This window comes from Xenopus tropicalis, chromosome 2 (genome assembly GCF_000004195.4).
Source record: "Xenopus tropicalis strain Nigerian chromosome 2, UCB_Xtro_10.0, whole genome shotgun sequence".
Classification (NCBI taxonomy): domain Eukaryota; kingdom Metazoa; phylum Chordata; class Amphibia; order Anura; family Pipidae; genus Xenopus; species Xenopus tropicalis.
The window spans coordinates 41,175,715-41,201,422 of NC_030678.2; the positions used below are offsets into that span (position 1 = coordinate 41,175,715).

The window sequence follows — 25,708 nt, forward strand, 5'->3', positions numbered from 1 at the left end:
CAGAAAGACCCCTTATCTGGAAATCGCCAGGATCTGAGCATTCTGCTGTATAAGAAATGTATACCAATATATAATAAAATGCAGCTTCCCTGGTGCATGACTGGATTTGTGGCAAATGTTGCACCTTTGATCACATGACCCAATATGTCCATAGATATAAGAAGTAAATATTTTTTCACTACAGTTCATAACCAAGATCTTAATAAAGAGTAAATGGACTTCTGTCCAGGGCCCCCTGACTATCAACTCCTTTACCAACGCTGAGCACTTTTTCTCGCCAGGCATGGATTTGCAGCGAAATTCCGCATTTTACCATCAGCCGCAAAATTTTGCAGCGATTGTGTCAAAAATGGGTGCAGTCACAACAAAAAAGTTGCATTTCAGGGACAGACTGACTCATCATTACTGCTGTGTGGTCCATTTTTGCTGGGGTACGACCACCACAACACCCACTGTGAACAAAATGTTCCAGTGAAATGTGGCCCGTTAGCTAATTACCTAAAGAGATACCTGGAGTGGCAGAACGCACCATGCTCTGCCTTGCTTTAATGTTCATACATGGCAAAACTTTGGCACTGTAATTTGATAGTTGGGCACTTTGAAGACAAGGCTTTTACCACTAATTCTTTGTGTGTGTCGAAGCAGCAGTTAATCATTTCCCGAAGGCCCTATTTTACTATAGAACTGGCCTGAGGTAATGCTGGTCTCTGTCAATAAAAATGCTACACAAATACAGATAATGTGTGAGTGTAACTGGCTTCTGGAAATGACATTTCTGCTCAAGAAAAACTTTGTAAGGTTACACCAGAAACATTCTATTGACTGAAGGGGAGTCTGCCATTTATACTTGTTCTCAAAATGAGCTCTACAAACTTCAGCCAGGGCTTTTAAAGGTTAAAAAGTGTAAGGAGGAGAAACTGTGGGCAAGTACTATTGGGTTGCCTGTAGAACACTCCAAGACAAGCAGAAGAGAATGCATAGATACAAGCATTAGTCCTTTCCAGCCACTCATGCCAATGTGTAAAGTCTTTTCACTATAAATCATTTTTATATCCCTATCTAGTGTGCTTTTCAGATGTCACACTATTATAGCACATATACGGAAAGAATGAATTATACAATTATATAAATAACTTAATGAATAAGTTTTAGAAGACTAAAATGATTCATTCCAATACTATTCCACTGCTTAAATATAAAATTAATTGCATAAACATTAATTAAAGGTAATTTTCAAACACCCTTCATGTTTTAGGAAATGATTTGATACTGCATTACTAAAATACTAATTATTTCACTAGCCTTTGGAAGAATTCCCAGACTAAGAAGGAAAAATCCTGGCAAGATTTCTTGCACTTATGGACACTTCAATTAGTCCTTAACATCAATGGAAAAGGTTCCTTACACATTGGCTTTTTTCACATCACAACATGGAGTCGCATATTCCGAATCAGTAATACCTCCACTAATCGGCACATCTGTAACTATTAAGGTTTAGAAATGAAACAGATATACTATATTTATAGGGTTGGCATTTGACCAGTCTAGTACATTACCAGCTAAGGCAGTGATCCCCAACCAGTAGCTCGTGAGCAACATGTTGCTCCCCAACCCCTTGGATGTTGCTCCCAGGGGCCTCAAACCAGGTAGTTATTCTTGAATTCCTGACTTGGGGGCAAGTTTTGGTTGCATAAAAAGCAAGTATAATGCCAAACAGAGCCTTCTATAGGCTGCCAGTCCACATAAGGGCTATCAAATAGCCAATTATAGCTCTCATTGGCACCTCCAGGAACATTTTTTATGCTTGTGTTGCTCCCCAACACTTTTTCAGCTTGAATGTGGCTCACCAGTATAAAAGGTTGGGGATCCCTGAGCTAAGGTCACTATTATAAATTTACTGGCAAGTGCATTTGTAATTGCCTCTCCTTTCTGACCCTCCCTAAAATGTTTCACTGGCAGACTCCATGTAACACCACTGATCCTCCCACAAATATCACCACTGATAGGGTGCCACCTTTTTTCCAATTCTTTACCGCCTGGGGTGGGGGCGGATCTATGGCATGAAGGGCATGACAATGACGCAAACTCAGCGGGACCATGCCATCGGGATCACTGTTGGAGCAGAATACGTGAGTTGTGTGGGGTAGAAGGGAGTTGAGGTTTGAGGTTTAGGGGTAGATTAGAAGGGGATTTGAGGCAGAGTGGGTGGGGACTTGAGGTTCGGAGGCTTGCCAGGGTTTAAAGACTAATTATTACAAATTTAATTATAGTACATTGCTGGAAAATTTGCAATACCGGCCCTGGCCATGGCCCAGTTAGGGGACAAACTTAATCACTGATCAGGACTTCCGTCTGTAGACCAGTAAGAGTCCATCAGAAAGGTGGCAACCCTAACAATATTCTGTAGTCAGTCCTTCTTTCTGTGACAGCCTCTGGAATTCTGGGTCTGTTAGCAGAAGAGTAACTATAGATTACTGGGCCCCACAGTGAAATCATTTTAATTTTACTGGTTTAAATTTTATTACAGAGATGTTTTAATATAAACAGTAAAATAGGACATTTTTCCCTAGTAATAAATGTTCCAATTAATAAATTTAGCATGCGGAATACAAACAGGTTGATTTAATACAAATCATCTGGATATCTGGTTAATAGATATATGTGTGATTAATACCAGTTTTGGAGCTGCACCACATGACTACACATGGGACAGAACACTTACCCAAGAAGCAACTCTGGGGAGCGGTACCATCGTGTAGCCACATACTCTGTATAGTTGGCATTGCTGCCCTCAGACAGGTTCCGTGCAAAACCTGAAACAGGAGATACCATATTCTGGAAGAGGCTCACTGAAAGCAGCAGTATACCCCCCCCCCCCCCACCCGCTCTGTAAAATGCTTGTTCAATAAATAGGGAGCCTGTGCTGATCATACCAATTTCCAATTGTGTTACTCATGAAAACTCTTATGTTTTTTGTTAAGCTAAACAGGGAAGTAGAAGCTATGCCATGTTTAGTTCTTGAGAGGTAGATATTAAGATTACTAGTCTACAACCCACGCCCTTCACCCTTTGTTGTGACAGATAAGCAAAAAAAACATTATTTTTACTCAAATTTGCAATGAAAAAACCTTAACCTTCCATCACTAAAGCATTTGCTTGGGAAGGAATTGAAACAATTATCAGAGTTCTGTACAAGCATACCATTTTTAAAGTATTATTTAATCTGAAGTCATGTTTTTGTAATATAGCAAACATATGAAATATTTCTCTCTGAACTTACCAAAGTCGCAAAGCTTTAGGACATCATTATAGCTAATTAAAAGATTTTCTGGCTTGATGTCTACAAGGAACAGGCAAAACATTACAGATTAGAAATCACAACAGAACATACTAGAGTTGAAAATACGTTTTTATTGCTCTTTCTGCCTTAACACGGCACAAGCTCAGATATATAATGCGAATGCAGCAGCAATGGTTAGAATGCATGGTGAAGTGTGACTTGCACTGACCTTAAAGGAACACTAAAAAATAAAAATGTTTTAAAATAATTAAAATATAATGTACTGTTGCCCTGCACTGGTAAAAGTTGTGTGTTTGCTTCAGAAAGACTACTGTAGTTAATAGAAATAGCTGCTGTGTAGCCATGGGGGCAGCCATTTAAATTGAAAAAAGGAGAAAAGGCACAGGTTACATAAGAAGATACCAGATAAACTGTGTAGAATACAATGGGACTCTGCTAATTATCTGTTATCTGCTTAGTAACCTGTGCCTTTTCTCCTTTTTTCAATTTAAATGGCTGCAACCATGGCTACACAGCAGGGTATTTATATAAACTGTAGTAGTGTTTATGAAGAAAACACACAACTTTTACCAGTGCAGAGCAATAGTATATAATATATTAATTATTTTTATACACTTTTTTGGTGTTACTGTTCCTTTAAATACAAATAGGACTGTGCACATAGTGTATATACAAGTATAGGATACTTTATCCAGTAATCTCCCATAGACTCCATATAAATCACATTATTCATATTCTTACATATTATTTCCTTTTTCTCTGCAATAATAAAATAGTGCCTTGTAGTTGATCCCAACTAAAATATCATTAATCCTTAAGCCTACAATCCTATTGGGCTTATTTAATGTTTAATTAATTTTTTTTTTAGACTAAGGGCCCATTCATTAAAGCCCAATGACCACGAGTAGAAAAAAAATTGTATTTTTTTTTTTTTAGAGTTTAGAATTTTTCATACTGTTAACGAATCATGCATTGAAGTTTCAAAGACAAAGGTTTTCCCTCCGTTTATGATCATTCTGTTACAAAAATTTCGTAACTTTCGGATCCACAAACCACAATATTTTCGGCACGAATTTTCGAACAATTTACGTGCATCAGAAATTATCATGTTGGTGGAAATTTTTCCAATTGTGCTTTTAACAATCCGAAATTCGTGCTTAAATGAATGGGCCTCTTAAAGTATGGTCATCCAAATCATGAAAACATCCCGGAAAACCCCAGGTCCCAAGCATTCTGGATAGCAGGTCCTATACCTGTAGTAAATAAATACCTCATTGCACTAATAGTAACAGTGCACCATAGTAACCAACAAGTAATTAGCTTTGAGTATAAACACTGTATGGGGCTAGTGTACTTCAGAAAAGCTGTTTCTGTATTAGTAGCCCTAAAAATGCCTTATGTAACAGATGTAAGGATTCCAAAAGAATGAAACATTGCAGATTAAGCCATGGATGTGGCCATTTAACCTATGCAAACCTGACTTGCTTGTATAAAGCTTCCTGAAGGACATTACAATGAGTTTCTGAGCTTAAAATAACTGATCACCGAAGATAGCAGCTTGCAGTAAAGAGGCTGACAAGGTTATATACTACAGTAGGTCAAACCATCTAATGCCTGTCAAGGTTAGGGAATATGAGACAAGGGAGCCCATACAGAATGAGCAAGGAGTGGAGAGAGAAGTTGTGGGGTTTGTCGTTAAAAGCAGCGAGTGGTGGATGCAACGTGTTGAAGGTGAAGAGTGAAGAGAGTAGGTAGGTGGTCTTTTACCTCAGGCAGTTCATCCCCCCATCGCTCTACATAGGACAAGTGAAAGGGGGGTGCAGCAGATACTTGTCATTAGGAATAACAGCAGCGGTGGAAGGGGCTTTCGTGGGTGGGGGGTAGCCGATGAGGGGAAGTAAAATGTTGAGGTGTGGCAGGGGTCAGGCCTGGGGACAAAAGTGATGAAGGGGCCCAGTGAGTTATGGGAGGAAATTAGGCCCAGGAGTAAATGCAAGGTGACCCTCACTTTGACTATAAGGGTTTGCAGCCTTATAAGAAGGAAGTTAGTTTTGGCATTAATTTGTATTCCATTTAACAGATGTTCAAATATTTTGATGTTAATGTATGTTATATGCTAATAAACAAGCTGTGGCCTTTTCCACCCAAAAGATGTACAGTAAATGGTGTGGTGTGTTGGTAGGTAAATGGGAGGGGGTGGGATTGGGGAGCTGCCACTGTCAAGGGTTATACAGGCTAGAATGCTACTACATATACTACCACAGATATACTGAGGCAGAACAGCCAGTGCAAATACTCTGTATTACTCTGTATGAGTCAAGCTACAGCCTGCAAGCAATGCTGCACTGTGCGGCACTAAGGCGGATCTATAGCTAAGGCATGATATCACAAAACACAAATAGATTCTGTGCACGCCTTTGTGATACCATCCCTTAGAAAAGTCATTATAATCAAGATGATAGTTTGTATATCTTTCCTTTTGGATCTATTGATGGCTGCCTTGTGATCACCATACAAGCTAGAGGTAATAAACTCAAAATATCACTGCCAACTGTCGGTGTCCCCTATTCGCTAGTGCTCAGAATTCAAAAGATTACAATGTTCAGCTAGAAAATAATTGGTGACAGTGAGGACAAGATAATTAATTCCTAAGACTAGAGTCATAGCTTGTGTACAGATAATGGGGAATTTATTAAAGGAGAAGAAAAGGTAAAAACTAAGTAAGCTTTATCAGAAAGGTCTATGTAAATACAGCCATAAGCACTTACAGAAACGCTGTACTGAGTCCTCTGTCAAAAGATTTGTTGTCTCTGTTTTCCTGTGCCAGAGACACGCAGCTCTCTCCTGCTCCCCCCTCCCTCAAGAATGCCAAGAACTCACTCCCCCCCCTTAGGAATGTGGATCTGAGCCAATCAGCAGGAAGCTTCCTCATAGTCTTACACACTGAGCATGTACAGGGGTCTTGTTCTTGGTGCAGGAGCAAGGCATTATGGGAACTTTCTTTACAGAGCTCAGTGTTTTATTTTCCTATATGAATTCTGATCATCTGAACGGGAGAAATATGGGGAGACTTAAGGGCACTATTGAGACAACTGAAGGTATGCCTGCAGCTTGAGATTTTTCATCAAGTGTTGAGTAAATTTTTCGCCAGGTACGGATCCACTGCGAAATTCTGCATTTAGCCATTGGCCAGTTTGTTGCAAAACAGCTGAAAAAATTGTACAATACTTTTGTGACACCTGATTTCAAATACTGTGCTGTGGGCGTAGCACCATCTATTAAATTGCTACAGTCGTTTGGCATTATGAGAGAAAATAGATATTTTTGTGAAATTATGGCTATGTTTTCAAAATAGAGAAGGGGGAATATATAATACAATTTTATCACTTTGTGTCAGCGGCTATATCGTACATTCAAAACTTTGTGTATATGGAAATAGAGAAGGTTCTTAGAACACATATATATATTCATATATTCAGCCTGGCAAAGCATGAGACAGCCAAAAACTTGCTAAAAGTTTGCCCGCTGGCAGGCAATTCCATTGAGCAAGGGCTTCTTAGGATAAATGTGTGCCTGCTCCGCTTGGAACTTGGAAGCTTCATAAATAGCCTGAGGCAATTCATTGCCTAGATTGATTATCTGTATTTACTGCATGATAAAAAGACCTTGGTATGCAACTAAAACAAAATGTCTTTCAGAGCCCTAGATTAACCACGGGTGTGCTCTCAAAAAGTGATTATGTATATTATTGCTGTATTATCGTTTGTTATCTGAGATTGAAAATTTACCTTGCTGTATGTACTTAAATCTTCAGTAAGCTGTTTCTAATGATCATACCTCCTCTTGTTTAATTACTGAAAGGGTGCACAGAATGTATTGTATAGTTGCTATTTGGTATAATAATACATAGGTCTTAGGGGGTGGTGATTATCTCTAACACCCCATAAGCTATGGCTTTCCCCAATGAAAATGTATTAATTTAGTGTGCTCTCCATTCATTAGTTATGTGTGCTCTCAAAAAGTGCTTTAGATTTTTTTTGAATATTTACTTTAAAGGAGCTGTAATACAGAAAATGACCTTGTTCCTAGTAAAACAGAGAAAAAACTTGTGTAAACATGGGATAAAACATATATTGATAGCAGATGCTTCCGTATATGAATTGAACTAGTCAGTAATGGGCCAATAACACCAAGAAGTGCAAATGCGATAAAACAAGTTTCAAAAAGGGATTTATTTACTTAAAGAGTGCAAAGAAAATGGTGCAATTCTGGCTTGTTTTTTTTACCCTCAATGCAATACTGTAATTGCATGTGCCACAATCAGGCACAAAAGTTTAAACCATAGTGTCAGAAACATGCCACTCTCAGCCGCGTATAGCACGGGGATGGGGCAACAAGGGGTTACACTCAGTCACCTTTCATACAAGTTAGACTAACATCAGGCAACTATCTATTCGCTGCCACCATCTATCATTAACAGGCGACAGAAACCTAATGCACAAATATATCACACATATTTCTTACTGTAGTTAGGGTTCCACAAACACACTAGCAGCCAAAGAGTTAATTTACAAACACACTCTCCTGCTAGCAGTCAACTAGTTAATTAGTATTTACACAGAACTTGCCCCCCTACTCAATACACACAGCCAAGCAATTAATATATTCACATGTAAAGAAGGTACGTGAGTCTTTAGAGCCAAAGGACAGAACCCAATACAGGTATCGGACCCCTTATCCGGAAACCCGTTATCCAGAAAGCTCCGAATTACGGAATGCCCGTCTCCCATAGACTCCATTTTAATCAAATAATTCAGAATTTTAAAACTGATTTCCTTTTTCTCTGTAATAATAAAACAGAACCTTGTAATTGATTCCAACTAAGATATAATTAATCCTTATTGGATGCAAAACAATCCTATTCGGTTTAATTAATGTTTTATTGATTTTTTAGTAGACTTAAGGTATTGAGATCCAAATTACAGAAAGACCCCTTATCCGGAATACCCTTGGTCCCGAGCATTCTGGATAATGGGTCCTATACCTGTATTATAATGAAAATATGGGCTTGCTGTAACCCATATGTGGCCCATTAAAATGATACCAAACATGAGGGGTGGCTCATGTCCCAGTCCCCCAGAAACTATCCCTCCTAACTGGTGGGTATAGGCAGTCCCTGTTTGGTATCATTTGGAAGCATGGGACCTCATATGGATCCCTTTCTATAATCCATATTTTCTCATAGCTGCACCCCCTGCAGTTCTTAGGACCACCATTGCCTCTCTTTGATCAACAAGCCAATGGCCCCAGTTCCTGCCCAAAATGGCTGGCTCCAAATCGTCTGCTAACTCTGCTGAAGTTGTCACCTTCCTACAGTCCCTGGTTGCATATTTATTTGGTAGGACTGATAAGGGCAGTTCATGTTGAAAAGGGGCTAAGGCTGCCACCTGTCCAATTTTCACCTGTCCAGTTTTCAGAAAGGCTGTCTGGGTGAAAACTGCCTATTTGGTTTTCCAAATTAGGAAATCCAGACAGCACTCTGAATTAATTGTGCGGGGATCAGCCAATCGCTGATCGCCAAGTCATAACTCTGTCTCCTGACATCATGTCTCACCCCCGAAACATCTCCTGTCACACCCCTGGCGTCATCCACGCGCCTTCAATGTCTTTGGTCCCACCAGATTTCAAAAGACATAAAAGGTGGCAACTCTAGGTGGGGCTTTCATTTCACTACGAGTAACTAATAAAATTTGTTGATATATCTAGTATAAATAAACCTAAAGCAACTGGACCTATAATTCAGAATATTATTTAATCAATAAAAAGATTCCTCACCTCTATGGACAATATCATTCTTGTGACACCAGTGAATTGCTTTGATTAGCTGATAAATGTAGTTTGTCACCTTTTCTGGAGGAACCCCATTCGGCATTTCTTCCAGCAACTCAAGCATGTTCTGAATAAAGAAAAGCACAACAGTTCAGGGATGACCCCACTGCAGGGTAATACTGTTCAGGGCTGGCCATTACCATATTTTAGCTACTAAACATTCCAAAATGTATGCAAATAATATTTTATTCAAAATACCCAAATCATGATGGGTCATTTACAAAGTGCACAGCAAGCTGCAAAGTGCTCAACCATTGTGTTTTTGCACTGTGCCCTATGGGTTGCACCCTAATGAAGGGGATACAGCTTTCATAAGGTGGGTCCCAAAGGTGCTGCTTTCTGCACCTTACACTGGATTCTTAAAAGCATTCTCTCATAATTTGTATGGCGTAGTTTTAATTACCAAATTACACTGTATACATTACAAATAATTCACTCTACCCTTTAAAATTATATTCTTGAACCATTAGATTTTTTTTTTTTAGTTGTAATATTAGTGTGTAGGCGCCATCTCAACGCATTCCTGCTCAATGTAACTGGAGGAGTCGCAAGCCCGGATTCGGTTCAGGATTCGGGCCAAATCCAGCCTTTTTTTGATGGACTCGGTTTTGGTCGCGGTCGAATGCTACTTAGCATAAATTAGCATATGCTAATTAGCATTCGGAAAGGGTTAGAATTTGGGGGGGGGGATTTTTAGTCGCGCGCACAGTGCACGTCAACTTTTAACCCTTCCCGGTCCTAATTAGCATGCTAATTAGGATTCAGATTCGGCTCGGGATTCGCCAGAATCCATCAGGGTGGGTTCGGTGCATCCCTAGTTTGATTATATTAGTTCAAGCTAGAAAGAAAACGAATAGAGTGTGTAAGAAGACCAACTATACTGGTGCATCAAGGACACCCATAGTCAAGATGAGAAAGCAGATTCTAAGGGAAAAGGGGGCACAGCTCATGTAACTTCCCAGAAGGCCAGTGATCTTGCACAAGCTGACACATTGGCAGAATAGATTTTCTGGCTGTATATTAAAATAACAGAAGGGACTATGAAAAATACAATATAAACAGTAGTAAAATCAGATCTCTATGAAAATCTATTAAAATAATCAATGTTTCATCAAGTGAGAGATTCAAGGGTTAGAGAAGTTTTGTGGCATGAAGTCAGTTTACTGGAAGCATGTTTGCCCCTATTTCCAAGAGATCTACTTAAAAAAACTCACCAACATTACATAATACCCCTTAAGTTTACTCAAAGTTTCCTCCGAAGACAACTTCAGGCGACTGCAGGACATTGCCCATATGCCATCCCACCTGCGATTTACATTCTAGTCGGTGGGATGGCATTGCGGAAAGATTAATTGCCCGCAACAACGAAGATTTGGGGCAACTAATCTCCCGGTGTACCACTGCCCTAAAGATAAAAAAAATTGGTTGAAAACATCTAAACTACGTGTCCTTTGTTCTGGATACAGAGTCCCTCACTGTTAGGCGCAATGCTTTGATGGCATTACAATCTTACTTCCCCTACACAAACAGATCTAATGAATGAGACAAGACGTGAAGGGGCCTTTCATCTCTTTCATTAAAGCTATTTATTTAAGCTCGCCCTGAAGAAAAATAGAAAGGAAAAAGAGTTTTTTTCTTCAGATTTAAAGTCACCAACATAATTGTGTCAGTTTGTATTTAATAATTTGATTCAATTACATACTTTGGTTTCTACAAAGAGATCTACCCATGGGCATCGAACACTTTTTTGTGTATGTCCCGAATGCAAAATAACTTTGCTAAAGGCTTGTTTTGCATGCTGCTCCCTCTTTCCACTACTTTAATTGGCTGAAGCCGTTTGTAAATGTCTTACTGTATTATATCAGTCAACCCTCCAGATGTTGTTAAACTACAATTCCTTGTAATCGCTGACAAACTTTGAGTACAAGTGGATGTTAAAGTTCAATGACTCTAAAGCTTGTCATTCATTTAAAGATACACTTGTTTGTCTAGACTGCTAAGCTCTTTACTTGGCTGGCCAATTTGGTCACCCATTTAGTGGCTAAATCTGACCCTTTTCTAGTGCTCGGGATGCTCATATAAACAATGTAATTACATGGGGGAGGGAGAAAAGTGAATGTCCAGAGAATACTTTGCTGATGGATACAATGCTGCCTAATGCAACTGATCTCTGAATTAGCCCAATAAGGGCTCTGGCACACGGGGGAGATTAGTCGCCCGCGATTAACTCCCTGTTCGCGGGCGACTAATCTCCCCGAGTTGCCTACCCCTGCCATCCCACTGGCGAACATGTAAGTCGCCGGCGGGATGGCAAACGCGGCGGCGCGATTTCGCGCAAATCGCCGAAAAAGCCTCGCGAGTCTTTTTCGGCGATTTCCGGAAATCGCCCCGCCGCGTCTGCCATCCCGGGGGGGATGGTCATTTATAAATATAAATATGGGGGTCATTTATAAACACTGGGCAGATTTGTACCTGGGCAGTAACTTATAGCAATGCAGGTTGACCAATGAAAGCAAATACCTGATTGGTTGCTGTGTGTTACCGCCCAGGTGCAGATTTGTCCAGTCTTTATAAATGACTCCTAATGAATAGAGATTTTGACTTTACATCAACTTTAAAACTGGAGAAAACCTGAATCTGATTTATGAGTTGCAACATGCTCAGTTATATCACTGGTATCGCTGGTGAGTCTTAAAAGGGAAGGTATTGATGGATCAGATAAAGTTCTATGATACTTTAATACTGGCAATCAGTCCTCCTAAATATGTCAATTTCAATTGGGTTAAAATAATAAATTACTTTAGATTTATATCTAAACCTAATTATGTCTCAAACTTAGCTTAGCACTTACACTTACACAATGCATTAGAGTAGTAACACACTGGACAGAAGTCATTCTCTATATTAATGAATGTTTATCCCTCCCTGGAATCAGGTCTCCTGTGACTGGCTTATTGGGTATAATAGATGAGTCAGTGCCCTTACAAAAATTTAGAACGTTACTATGCTCTATTCTGTTCTATGCAAAAAAAAACTAGTAATTAAGAATGGATAAGCCCCAATTGCCCTACACACCAACAATGGCTTGACTATTAAATGTCACATTGCCCTAATCAAATTGACCTACGCTCAGGGCACAACTGGGAAATTTGAGAAGATATGGGAACCAAGTCTAGATGTCAACCCTACCTGATGACTAAACGTTATGTATAACTTTATGTACACTCCTCCCTTTTCTTAATTTTGTTCCTGTGCTGGAAAAAGCAAAAAAAAGCCCCCTCTAATAGAGGAGTTGTTGAGGGAAATGGGAACTATAATGAGAATGGAAGTGTAAAAGGGAGTGGTTCACCTTTAAGTTAACCTTTAATATGTTATAGAATGACCTTTTTCTACTTTTAAATAGGTCTTTTTTATTTATTCTCAATAGTTAAATTATTTGCCTTCCTCTTCTACCTCTTTCCAGCTTTCAAACGGGGGTTGTTATTGTTACTTTTCATTAGTTATCTTCCTTTCAGTCCCTCTCTACTTATTCCTATTCCTATATTTATTCAAACCACTACCTGGTTACTAGACCCTAGCAAACATATAGCTGCTAAAATACCAAACTGGAGAACTTCTGAACAAAAAGCTAAATAACTACAAAAACACTAGAAATAACAAATGAAGACCAACTGCAAACTGTCTTAGCATCATAATAAAAGTTCATTTAAAAGGTGAACAACACAATATGTAGCCATTGGACTGCATTGACACTGTAGTTCACAAAATAAAGGGGGCTGCAGCATCTTGATTGAAGCAGCATTCTGTTCCTTCTTCAGTTTGTAAAAGAAACATTAACCAGTCTTTTAAGATTTTTGTGACAATAAAAAATTAAGGATATAAAAAAAAGAAAGGCCACATTGACAACCTAAATCTGATTTTATATGGCAGCAAATTATTTTTGGAGAAAATTACTGAGCAATGCTCACTGGAAAAAAAGCATAAAATGTGCCCAAGACTAATGAGGATTCTTCCTTTGTTACGTTTTTACAAAACAAAGAGCTGAAAGGCACACATTACCCACTATCACAAAAGGCTGTGCTCTATATTCAGGTACATTGTCTGAAGCACCAATGACTTTGCCATTCACCTACTTTTTCAACATATTCAAATACTAGGTATAATTTCCCTCGTCGTCTAAATGCTTCCTTCAGCTCCACAATGTTTTCTTGCTTCAGGGTGCGAAGCATTTTAAGTTCTCGAAGTGTCGTCTCCTTGACTTCTTCATTTTCTGAGAAAATAGGAAAAAGGAAGATCAAATTATAAGTGTGATAACAGTTAGTGCTCCTCTGCGGCACCTTGCTTGAATGTCATGCTGGCGTCCCCTCAGCGCTTCTCTGTTAAAGTGGTAATTGCAGGCACAATGCTGCCTTCAGCCACCCCTCAGTTTCACTCAACCAGGGAACAAAATGTACAGCTATTCATTATACATGTATGGAATCAATTATCCACAAACCCAATATCCAGAAAGCTCCAAATTATGGGATGGTCATCTACCATCAAGTCCATTTTAAGCAAATCATTTTCATTTTTTTTTTTTAATACTATTGAGTTTATTTAATGGTTAAATGTTTTTTTAGCAGACATGATGTATGGAGATCCAAATCACAGAAAGAACCCTTATCCAGAAAACTCCAGGTCCCGAGCTTTCTGGATAAGAAATCCAATTGATTGGTTTCATTTATATAAATTATTTGAAGCCAGTATCATTCATTAAAATATTATATATATATATTATATATGAAGAAAAAGCGCAGCAAAGTGGAGATATAAAAGGATCATTCATAAAGCAAAGTGGCATGTTTTTTGCACCCTGCCCTGAGGATTGTGACTTTGCACTCCTAGAATTGCGCACACAAAGCTGAGCCTTCCTCTGAATGCAGTGCTGCTTGTGCGTTTATAAGGGGTGGGTGGTGCCCATACCTCCTAGCATGGACACTGTGTTCTAAACCTGGCACTAGATTTTCAATATAATTTATAAGCCTATTTGTAAAGGTGGCCATACACGTTAAGATCTGCTCTTTGGCAAGGTCGTCCGTAAAGAATCTTTGGCCCCAGTTACGGCAATATGATAAATATAGTGAGATACAGATCACAAAGCTGGTTGGTTTCAGATGTTACAATACTACACAGTGCAATTAGTTGTGGGCACACGTAATATTCACTCTGGAACCCCAGCATCTGTGTTAATGCCCCCTCCAAGGTAAATTCCAATGATTCTCTACTACCATGAGTTGACACACTTTAGTTCCTACATTGGTGAAACACACCCAGGGTACCATCCCACAGGGCATGCCCACATCTGTATGAGACCACATCACTTTCCACCCACACTAACAAGCAGGGCTGGCACCAGGGGGAGAAAGGCAGGAAGGGGTGGGGTCTGGGCAGCTAGGTAGTGGAGCTAAGGCAAATGGTGTGTGTGGGGAGGGGTGGAAACAGACAGGAGACTGCATGGTGAACTACACACACACACACTGTTTTGGGATTTGGCCGAATCCCGAATCCTTTGTAAAAGATTATGCAGAATACAAACCAAATCCTCATTTGCATTGCCTATGGAAGGGTTACATCAAAGCACTCACATTATTTTGCCATGTTTATGTGACTAATAGTCATGTGATTTCAAGGATTTTAATTCAATGAAGCAAGGCACTTAAATTCTGTAAAAAGAAAAAACTAATCTTGGCCTAATCCTGCATCCCTAATACATATTTGTTTCTTCAATATTATAATGTATGCATACAGTATATTGTGACAGGGCCGGAACTAGGGGTAGGCAGAAGAGGCAGCTGCCTAGGGCGCAATGACTAGGGGGCGCCAGCCTCTCTTGCCTACCCCATGTCTGTGCACTCCATTTTCATTGCCCCCGCCGCTTGTGATTACTCGGCGGGGGCAACAAACTATCAATTCGCAAACCCCCCCCCCCCCCCCGCAAACTGCGCATGCGCGCCCAAAACTGTGGGGGGGGTGTTTGCGTTAGCACAGGTGCAGGGGCGAGATGGCCGACCGGGTTGCCTAGAGCGCCCGGTCAGCTCGGCCCGCCCCTGGCCCCTAAGCTCAGTAAGTGACAGCAGCACAGAGCACGTGCAGGGAATCAGCAGAAAAGAAGATGGGGAGCTACAGGGGCATCTTTGGGGGCACAGATCTTCCCTGCTAAAGGGTTGAGGTTGCCTTGGGCTGGAACAGAAGCTCTAAACATTTAGTATAATTTATCTAGACCAGTGCTGTCCAACTTCTGAGGTGCCGAGGGCCGGAATTTCTCTCGCATACATGGTGGAGGGCCGATAATGGAAGCCAGTTTTGGCCACTCCCCCATTTGAAACCACCCCCACTTCAAACCACACCCACACCCATCACAATGGTCGCTGCAGGGATATCAACTATCATTCATATGTTAAAGAATTATATTATGTCATATTAAGACATACCCTTAAGTCCATATACCTCCTCCCCTGTGGATAGCATAGCAACCCGCAGCACATAATTACACACCTTAGGAACCATTTAATGGCTATTTCCAACTGCTAACAAACTCCAAGAACAAACCCCTGCCAGGTTCACCTCCCACAGGCAGCATAGGACAGACAGAGTATGGCACACACAGGCAGCACTCTGCCTGCCCTATGCTGCCTGTGTGTGCCATACACTCCCTGCCCTATGCTGCCTATGTGCCATACTTTGCCTACCCTATGCTGCCTATACACAGGCCAGGCAGTACATACAATGTCTGAGGTGTGAAGAGGTGAACAATGGGGGTGATTACAGCCTGAGCCTGAGGTGTGAACACTGCAGGGGGTGAACAATGCCGGGATTAAAAGGTGTGATTACATTTTTGAATCTGAGGTGAGAACCATGCAGGGGGGGCAGTTAATCTCAGTACTGATACCATTTAAAGTTTACACAAAGTTAAGCCATCAAAGCAGCCAGACAGGTGGGGGGCCACACAGAGGGGGGTCGAGGGCCGCATGCGGCCCGCGGGCCGCCAGTTGGACAGCACTGATCTAGACTAATTCTATGTTGATCTTTATTTCTCCTTTAAATGTCTGTTTCCTTCTTGCTCCAGAAAAAGAGCTTTGATAAACGAGAATAAATATTTCATATTTTCTCTTTACTGGCATTCAGAAAAACACAGTGCAGAGCCCATCAATAACATGGGATGTAGGTTTATTAAACTAATTGGCTCCCAAGTTGGCAATGCAGTACTTTAAACAACAGCACTTTTATTTCTAAATATTAGATTTGCCTGAGGCAGGCGTATATCAACATCTTGAAAAGCTGTGGGAGATTTATAATGGCAACGATATTTTAAAAATCTGAGGTTTTTATGTAGCATTGTTCCCAGATACCAACACGCAAATACCACTAAACCTGTTTGGTGCCTGGATCCTGTTGTTAGCCTCTGCGCTGCCAGTACCACAGTCAGAGTTGGGGGTGAGAGGGAGAGACCATCCTGCTCATCAAGACAATGGATGGTGCCCACTTCTATGGTCTCTCACTGAAAATGGCAAAAGTCACTTACCAGCAGCAGTGGTGCCACTCATACAGGGTAACTGCTGATTTTCAAACACTGAATGGCATTAGGTCAAACCTCTAACTTTTTTTCCTAAAGAGACTCTAAATGAAAAAGCATTGGACCCAGCAGCTCTGCCGCCCTGAAGCAGCTTTTGCTATGCTGCTCCCATATTTTTTTTAATTTGGAGATTAAAGTAGGTAAAATCATCACAGATTCCATGATCTATGCCCCAGTGGCTCTTAAATTACCCAAATATCCTCTGACAGCTGAATGTTATGAGTTTGTAGTTCAACTATGCTGGGGCAACCAGGTGCGGTACAATGCAAACAAGCAATAATCCATGGCTAGGCTCTGCATGGCCTTACAAATTACAGTGAGGGGTTCCTAGGGATGTCTGCAAAATGAAATATGGCAGAAGAGCCAGCAGAGTATACTCATGCATGGATATGTCTGTTAATAATTTAGCTGACATGAGCTTGGGTAAAGATTCCACCTAACAACAGCTACTGAGATGCACAGGCAGGAGAATAACAAACAGTGTTTGGTTTTGTACAAAGGGACTAAATGATGAAACAACACAGAGTCTTGTGGAGACAAACTGTCCCCCGGGTAGCTCTGAAGTGTATCATGTGCAATAACAAGCACCAAAATATGGTATATGATTAGGTTAAATAAATGTATATAGAAACCAATGTACTTGAGAAAGTGAATACAGGTATAGGACCCATTATCCAGAATGCTCGGGACCAAGGGTATTCCGGATAAGGGGTCTTTCCGTAATTTGGATCTCAATACCTTAAGTCTACTAAAAAATCAATAAAACATTAATTAAACCCAATAGGATTGTTTTGCATCCAATAAGGATTAATTATATCTTAGTTGGGATCAATTTCAAGGTTCTGTTTTATTTCTACATAGAAAAAGGAAATCAGTTTTAAAATTCTGAATTATTTGATTAAAATGGAGTCTATGGGAGACGGGCATTCCGTAATTCGGAGCTTTCTGGATAACAGGTTTCCGGATAAGGGGTCCGATACCTGTACAAGCTAAAAGGGAAGATAAGTCCCTGATGCAAAAACTTAAGGTCTCATCATTTACTTTGGGAAAAGTGTTGAGAGGATACCCTGTGATACCCTGTGAACAGTATACTGCTGGTAATGGTATTTCCGGTATAGTTCTATTAATAAAAGTGACAACAGTGCATTGAGCAGGGAAGCATCAGGAAATGCTTTCTGCTTCAGTACATTATGCTTTTGCCGCTTTGTCCAGCCTTCACCCAGGCACAGTAGCCGTTTAAAAGCATTAAAGGTTTCAGTGGAAAAAATGATGCCAATATGTGTCAATAAATCAACACAGAGAAGAGGTTAAACAGCTGGCGATATGGTGTACTGAAAACAATTTGTGTTGCTTGAGAATTTCAGTAACATCACATTTTTGGGGGTTCGGATTTCAGACCGACAATTTTATTTGGCGCACAGCAAAGGCTCTATTTTCTGCAAAGGGTTGGGTAAAGCAGGCTGTTCTCCGTAAATGTACAAAACCCTTATTACACCACAAACCTCAAGGGGTATTGGATACAACAGAGAAGTAGTCTTCTGGGCTCTGGGTGTTAGGATTACTGAAATGCTTGTTGCCTGGGCAAGCCACAAGGCATAAGGCAATTGCATAAAAGATAAAGACCAGTCTAGCAATTGAAGTCTATCCTGAAGTCTATCCACTATGTAAGTGGAATCCCAGAGCTACAAAATGCTAAAAAAAAGCAATTGGTAAAGTCTCTTCACAGGGGGAACTCTGGCTTCTGAACCAAAATCTGTTAATTAATAAGAGAGCCGGAACTGGAAAGCCGGTAGTGTAAGTTCGCGGGCGGGGAGATCAAGCACAAGTGCACAAGGTAAACCTGCGGGTCCCGCAGGTATCGGGCCGGCCCACACATACTAATACCTATCACTGTAATCTGTTCCTTCAAAGAGTGTGAATACCATTTTTATATAATGAAATCCACCTGCAAAACAGTTGTTCTCTTTCTGCATCATTTGAAATCCTGGCAGGGAAGGAGGGACTAAAACATTAATGTTATAAATTCATGTGCTGGGAATTGTGGGATTTGGAGGGTGCAGGCTGAAGGCAGGCTGAGGACAATTGACTGTTACGGTTACATTATATTTTAGTCTCAAAATAGTCAGCCAGATCAGCAGCAGAACAGGGGGGCAGGCTTAGGTTACTGTTCCAAACCATGTTATTATGTTAAAAACTGTGAAAACTCTACATACTTTCTAACTGATTTTGCAAAGTTGCTTGAAATTATGTTTAGTTTTCAAAATACTGTGTTGGGTGGAGTTCCCCTTTAAAGATAGTATGTTACAAATCCCAACCCACAAATGCAGAAATGGCACCTCAGGGTACATCCTCTGAATGCCCCAGCCCCACTCTTTGAACCCTGGGTTATACCAACAGCACACAACTAAGCCCTGACAACAACCCCAGCTTCATCCCTAGCCCCAGTCAGTATAAAAATACACATGCCTTCTCGAAAATCTAGGTAGGATCTTCAATGTCCTGTGTGTTTCAACTTTCTAATGACATCTTGGTAAATTTGGATTTTTTAACAATGATACTTTCTTGGCTATATGATGGCTAAAATAACTGGCAATATCCAAACCACATTTATCATAATGGCAGAGGCAGCACTTAAATCCACTCCTCCAGAGAGCTGCAAATTATCTTTATTGTAAGGTGAAATGATCTTGAGTTGTCCAGGCATCCATAGCCCATAGCATATTGGTACTCAAATCCTTACTTATGATCATATTTAGTGTTATTTTAGCAATAATAATACAAATATTAAAAAACTAATGTCTATAGACAATTCCACCAACATTTTAAGGGAAAACTATAACCCCATGATGAATACTTAACTAAACAGATAGCTTATATCAGTTTTAGCCGGCTTATATATTAGCCGGCCTATTAAAGAATCTTACCAAACTGAAATATATATATACAGGTATGGGACCCCTTATCCGGAAACCCATTATCCAGGAAGTTCCGAATAACGGAAAGCCCATCTCCCAAATACTCAATTTTAATCAAATTATTCAGAATTTTAAAATTGATTGTCTTTTTCTCTGTAATAATAAAACAGAACCTTGTAATTGATCCCAACTAATATATAATTAATCCTTATTGGATGCAAAACAATTCTATTGGGTTTAATGTTATATTGATTTTTTAGTAGACTTAAGGTATGAAGATCCAAATTATGGAAAGACCCCTTATCCGGAATACCCTTGGTCCCAAGCATTCTGGATAATGGGTCCTACACCTGTACATATATATATCAGTAAATAATGCCTTTTTACATTTTTTCCTTTGAGCCACCATTTTGTGATGGGCCGTGTGCTCCCTCAGTGATCACCTGACCAGAAATAATGCAGCTCTAACTGTAACAGGAATTAGTGTGGGAGCAAAAGGCAGAACTCTGTCCATTAATTGGTTGATGTGACTTATTATGATCCCAGGAGGCAGCCCTTAGTACTTAAAATGGCAGTTTTCTATTAAGGATTACCCAATGGTAAATACTACTAAAAAAGTATATTTTTACGAAAATTGTTTACTTAGGAGAAGCAGAGTTTTACATATGAGCTGCTTTATGCAATATATTTTTATCAAAACCTACATTGTTTGGGGGTATAGTTTTCCTTTCATTTTGATATTACTTATTAGGGTCTAAATCTGCAGATATCAACTTATATTATTGCCTAAACTTTTATTATTGCCTGATCTACATAACAGAAAAAAAACAAAAAAATGTTAATAAGCTATGTTTTTATTTTTCTCTATTTTTATAGATATAGACTTATTTATGAGCCAAGTGCTGGAATGGATGCAAAACTGAGTGTACATTGATGGTATTATTAAAGGTACATGCACTCATATATATGTTTAGCAACTTGAGCATGGAATAATAGGCGCAGGCCTCTGTATGTAACCAGCCTATGGCACGGACTGGTAATTAAACGGCATATCCAAAGCACTAGTTCCCTCTTGTTCATTTGGGCTAAAACACCAGCCAATTCCATTCTAATCTCTTAGTTCCCAGCACCTTCATGCCTCTTAACACAATGTTAAGGCCTAGACTAAAGTAATAAGTGGCAGTCCTCTAAAGGTGTTAGGCTCTGCTTTCTTTTAATACAAGGCACTAACTAAAAGGCAATAACCCATAGCAACCAATCAACAGGAAACATTTACTCATCACCTGTTTACTACTTCTGGGCAAACTGGGTTTAGGTTCAGCAATAATAACTATTTGTACACTAAATAATTTGTATTTTTTATCTAAGTCAATGGTGTAACACGTAACCATCAACATAATTATACTCTGGAAAACAGGAATGAGTGGTACTTATAATGAGCCATTCATTTAGTCCAATCTCAGAATCAAACAAGCAAACAACTAACCTACCAGTTTCAAAAATGGTAAGAAACAAACATACCTAAAGAACTAGAGCCTAAACATATATGTTTTTTCCCTTTATATATGAATGTGAATAGATTTGAAAACAGTAGGCTTAATGCCCATGCCTTGATCACAAATTTAGGAAACAGAAAGAACATAAGCACACCATTGTAGAAATATGGAGGCGGGCAGTGAATGGAGGTATTTCATAAGCTTGAAAGGCAGCAATTATTTTTGGCACTGCAATACAATTTTTGGAATAGGCGGAAATGCAAGTTTCATGTTTGCATCGTACAAAAGGAGGAATTGTGCACCTTAACATTACAATAAAATTAAACTGCTAAGTTTTAGCCAAAATAGCAACTAAAACCCTGCCCAAGCTGATTCCATTGCAAATGTTATTAAATGTTATTAACACATTAAGTGATATACATTTACTAGGGTTAATTCAATTTTCCTGTAGGACTTATCTAATGGAAATATTGTTACATAATTACCAGGGTTGAAAAGATACCAGAGTCCATCAAGTTCAACCCTTCCAAGTAAACCCAGCACCCACAAACCTATACTTACCAATCTATACTCTCACATACATAAACTATATATACCAACATCAATACTAACTGGAGATATTAGTAGCCTTGGATACTATGCTTGTTCAAGAACTCATCCAGGTCCCTTTAAAGGCATTAACAGAATCTGCCATTATCACATCTCAAATCCCTCTGCAAAGCGGCAGCATCCTGCATGGAACTTATAGTTTTGCACAATTTAGTGTCGTCAGCAAAAACAGACACAGTACTTTCTATGCCCACCTCCAGGTCATTAATAAACAAGTTAAAAAGCAAAGGACCAAGGACTGACCCCTGCGGTACCCACTGACAACACTGGCCCAGTTAGAAAATGTTCCACCACTTACTCCCATTAACCACCACTCTCTGTAATCTATCCTTCAGCCAATTTTCTATCCAAGTACAAATATTATGTTTCAGGCCAATAAACCTCAATTTTATCATTAACCTTCTTTTCATCCACTGCCATCCTAGCATTGAGGTTCCTGCTCACCATAAAAGGCAACTAAATTGTGTACTCAATGTTTAAATGTTTTTATTTCCCCAAGTTTCTATGAAGGCATCAGTTTGCAGCTTGGCCTTGACTAAGTGCTGGTGTCTCTGGCCAATAGTCCTTCTACTGTGTTATGACCCCAGTGTAGAAAGCCAGAAGCGGTGTGCAGAAGAATCGTCACATGGGGGGGTGATTTGTGATTATGACTTGTGATTAGAACTGCAAAATGTTAGACACTGGCTGGTGCTCCCCTTTACAAAAAAACATGCCAGCCCATGGTTCTATTATAGTAATCACTGCACTACCATCTTTGTTCTTTCCCTATTATTGTTGCTGCTGCCCTGTGGCTGTGCACATGTGCTGTAGAGCAAAACTACATTTTTCATGTATAAGTTTGTCTTTTCCTGTAACACACGCACACACCAAGCAGCATCCACAAGGGATTCCTGGGAAAGTCAAGAAGATGGCGGCATGTTAGTCACTAATATAATTTCCCCAGAGCTGGCAAAAAGTGGAGCATCACCAGGAGACTGAGGATTGCACTTTTAATCACTGGGGGTGCCTAAGAAATTGCCCCCCCCCCCCAGTTAAATAACACTTTGTAAAACATGCTTTTTATCAGTGCCGAAGGCATTTTGTGGAACAGCCCTTAATCATAATAGTAAAAAACCTTACATCCCTTCCTATGGCAAAAAATCTAAATAAGTGACATGTTCGGTGGATGCATTTGGACTGCAATGACATTCCCAGAAGAACCAAAACACATTAGGAGTAATATCAGGGATGTTTCATCTAGGCTGATCATTTGAAATCTTTAAGCGATACTGGTGGGAGGCATGCAAGCTTTAGATACACAGCATTAGGCTTTGCATATCTCTAGGTGCCTGTATAGGAGAAAGTTTTGCTATGAAAAAGTATTTTATTTATGTAGTAGAATGAGTGAATACAGGTTATTACTTTAAAGGGTGTCTTTATTCACCCCGGGTGCAACAAAATGCACACTTAATCCAGGAGGAACTAACAGGTCCAGTTTTTTTTGAGAGAGGAAGTCAGATACCCTAAAAACATGTTTACAAAAAAGGAAACAAGAAATCCTGTGTTACGTTTGATAGAGGACTCAGAGGCAGCATTACTGTAAGTGCTTATGGCTGTATTTACATAGACCTTTCTGATAAAGCTTACTTAGTTTTTACCTTTCCTTCTCCTTTAACCATAGGGAAGGCTAGACATAAACACACCTGCAGAAGCATAACTACAGAGGAAGCAGACCCTGCAGTTGCAAGGGCGGGGGCAGCAGTGCAGAGGGGGCTCACCACCCCCTTTAATATTGCTCCCAATTTTTTAATTTCTGGCTTGGAGACAAGTTATGGAAGCCCAGAGACACAGTTTTACACCGAGCAGACCCTTCTGCAGGCCAACAGTCCACATGGGGCAACCAAATAGCCAATCACAGTCCTTAATTTGCATCCCCAAAGAACTTTTTACATCTGAGTATGGCTCACAATTAAAAAACGGTTAGGGATCCCTGCCCTAAATAATGAGCAATTTTAATATATCTTGGTCACAATGTTTTGGGGCCCTACATTTGTTGTTGTCACAACAACATAAAGTAATGCCACTGCCTGCAGCTTAGCTTCTGCTGCATAGGTTAAGCACTGGGTAGAACATGAAGTTAGTCATTTTATGAATGACATGTTAGACTGTTACCTCTGTATGTTACCTCTGGCAAATACATACTGAGACATTGTAGGCCATGTCCCTGATCCTCACAGACCATGGCAAATTCCAGAAAGCCAAACCCCTATTTCGCCCACAAGTTTTCATAAACTTGCAACTAGTCCTAATTTTCTATGTTTTGCATCTGTATTTTAACTATTTCCATTTTTGCTGCAGCTCTCTTTTGGTTGCTTGGGTTACTGACAATAAGACACCATTTTTAGTTGCAGGTCCATCTATTAACAGTAGATATTTATTTAAAGGTGTGCTTCCTCTTAAAAAAATACAGAAAATAGTATTAGATATGCTAAAGCATACTGGAAAAATTAAAATGTGTCTTTATCATTCTTTTTATATGTACATACATACAGTTAATGAAAAACACCTCATAAACAATTATGTAGAAATGTACAAAATATAATGTTGCTACCTAGAATTGGAACACTGCAATCACAAGCGCAGTCAGTCTGGGCTGTCAGGACACTGCGGGAAAGAGGCGCTTGCGAGGGGACATGATTACTCTGTACAAGTACATTAGAGGGGATTATAGGCGTTTGGGGGATGTTCTTTTTTCCCATAAAAAACAATCAACGCAACCAGAGGTCACCCCTTTAAGATTAGAGGAAAGGAGTTTCCATTTTGAAAGCAGCCGTTAGGTGGTTTTTCACGTGAGGGCAGTGCGTTGGGAATGCCCTTCCTCAGTGATGTGCGGTAATGGACAGATTTCTGTTAATGCCTTTAAGAGGGGCCTGGAATGAGTTCTTGGATTCATATCAGAATATCCAAGGCTATTGTGATACTAATTATCTACAGTTAAGTATTGTGGTTGTATTTATAGTTTAATGTATGTGAGTGTATTAGATTTGGATAGGTGTGGCGTTAGTGTGCTGGGCTTTACTTGGGCATGGGTTGAACTTGATGGACATCGTTTTCACCTTGTAACTTGTAATGTAACTATGTAACACGTGTGGGCCCCGCTGATCCAGACCCGCTCTATTCGCACTCCCCACTGACTTCCCCACGACTGTGGCCAGAATAGTATAGTAGTAGAGTAGTATAAGGTACACATGTGGGGGGTGGCAGTGAGTTGCAGGGTCAGCTCACGACTGGGGGGGTCCTGAAGTGGCAGCCCTGTTGGGCCCAAATAACCCCAGTCAGACGCTGGTCACAAGCACAACTCACATACAGCAGCGCTGCAAAATGCAGGTATGAGGGTGTAGGGCAGGTTACTTTTATGCTTAGACCTAGAATGATATAATAACTGCCTACAATATAACAGCACAGATAAAGACTTACCTTCGCTATCTTTAAATTTTTTGATGGCCACAATTTCTTTTGTTTCCTAAAAAAAATAAACAAAAAATACAATTTAGAAATTAAAATCACCAATAAATGTTTTGACAGCAAGAATTTACATCTTTAGACCTTGATTTTGTACAGTTATTGATATGCTAGTAAAAAAGCCTTGGGTTGCACCAATGTGGTAACCTACCGTATTTTTCGCCGTATAAGACGCACTTTTTCTTCCCCAAAACTTGGGGGGGAAAGTTTGTGCGTCATATACGGCGAATGCTCCTTCCTCTATGTGCCGCGGCTCTCTGCCGCATACTCACTTTTATAAGGTTGCGCCCGTGCGTACTGACATCACACGCACAGGGCGCAACCTTATAAAAGCACAGAAGTCGCTGGGAGCCGCGGCACAGAGGAAGACATCACAGGAGCCGAA

General features: G+C 40.0%; 1 protein-coding gene across 12 annotated transcripts in view; it reads right to left on the bottom strand.

The window, feature by feature from the left end:
* The window catches only part of cdkl5 (cyclin dependent kinase like 5), a 185,161-nt gene that overhangs the window by 32,735 nt on the left and 126,718 nt on the right, over positions 1 to 25,708 (bottom strand). For all 12 annotated transcript variants that reach the window (XM_031896713.1, XM_004911760.4, XM_031896712.1 and 9 more), the window contains 5 exons: positions 25,279 to 25,324; positions 13,324 to 13,460; positions 9,137 to 9,257; positions 3,281 to 3,340; positions 2,723 to 2,813 (listed from right to left, as the gene is read on the bottom strand). In XM_031896713.1, coding sequence (XP_031752573.1) covers positions 2,723 to 2,813; positions 3,281 to 3,340; positions 9,137 to 9,257; positions 13,324 to 13,460; positions 25,279 to 25,324 — 455 coding nt within the window. The remainder of the gene's footprint in view (positions 1 to 2,722; positions 2,814 to 3,280; positions 3,341 to 9,136; positions 9,258 to 13,323; positions 13,461 to 25,278; positions 25,325 to 25,708) is intronic.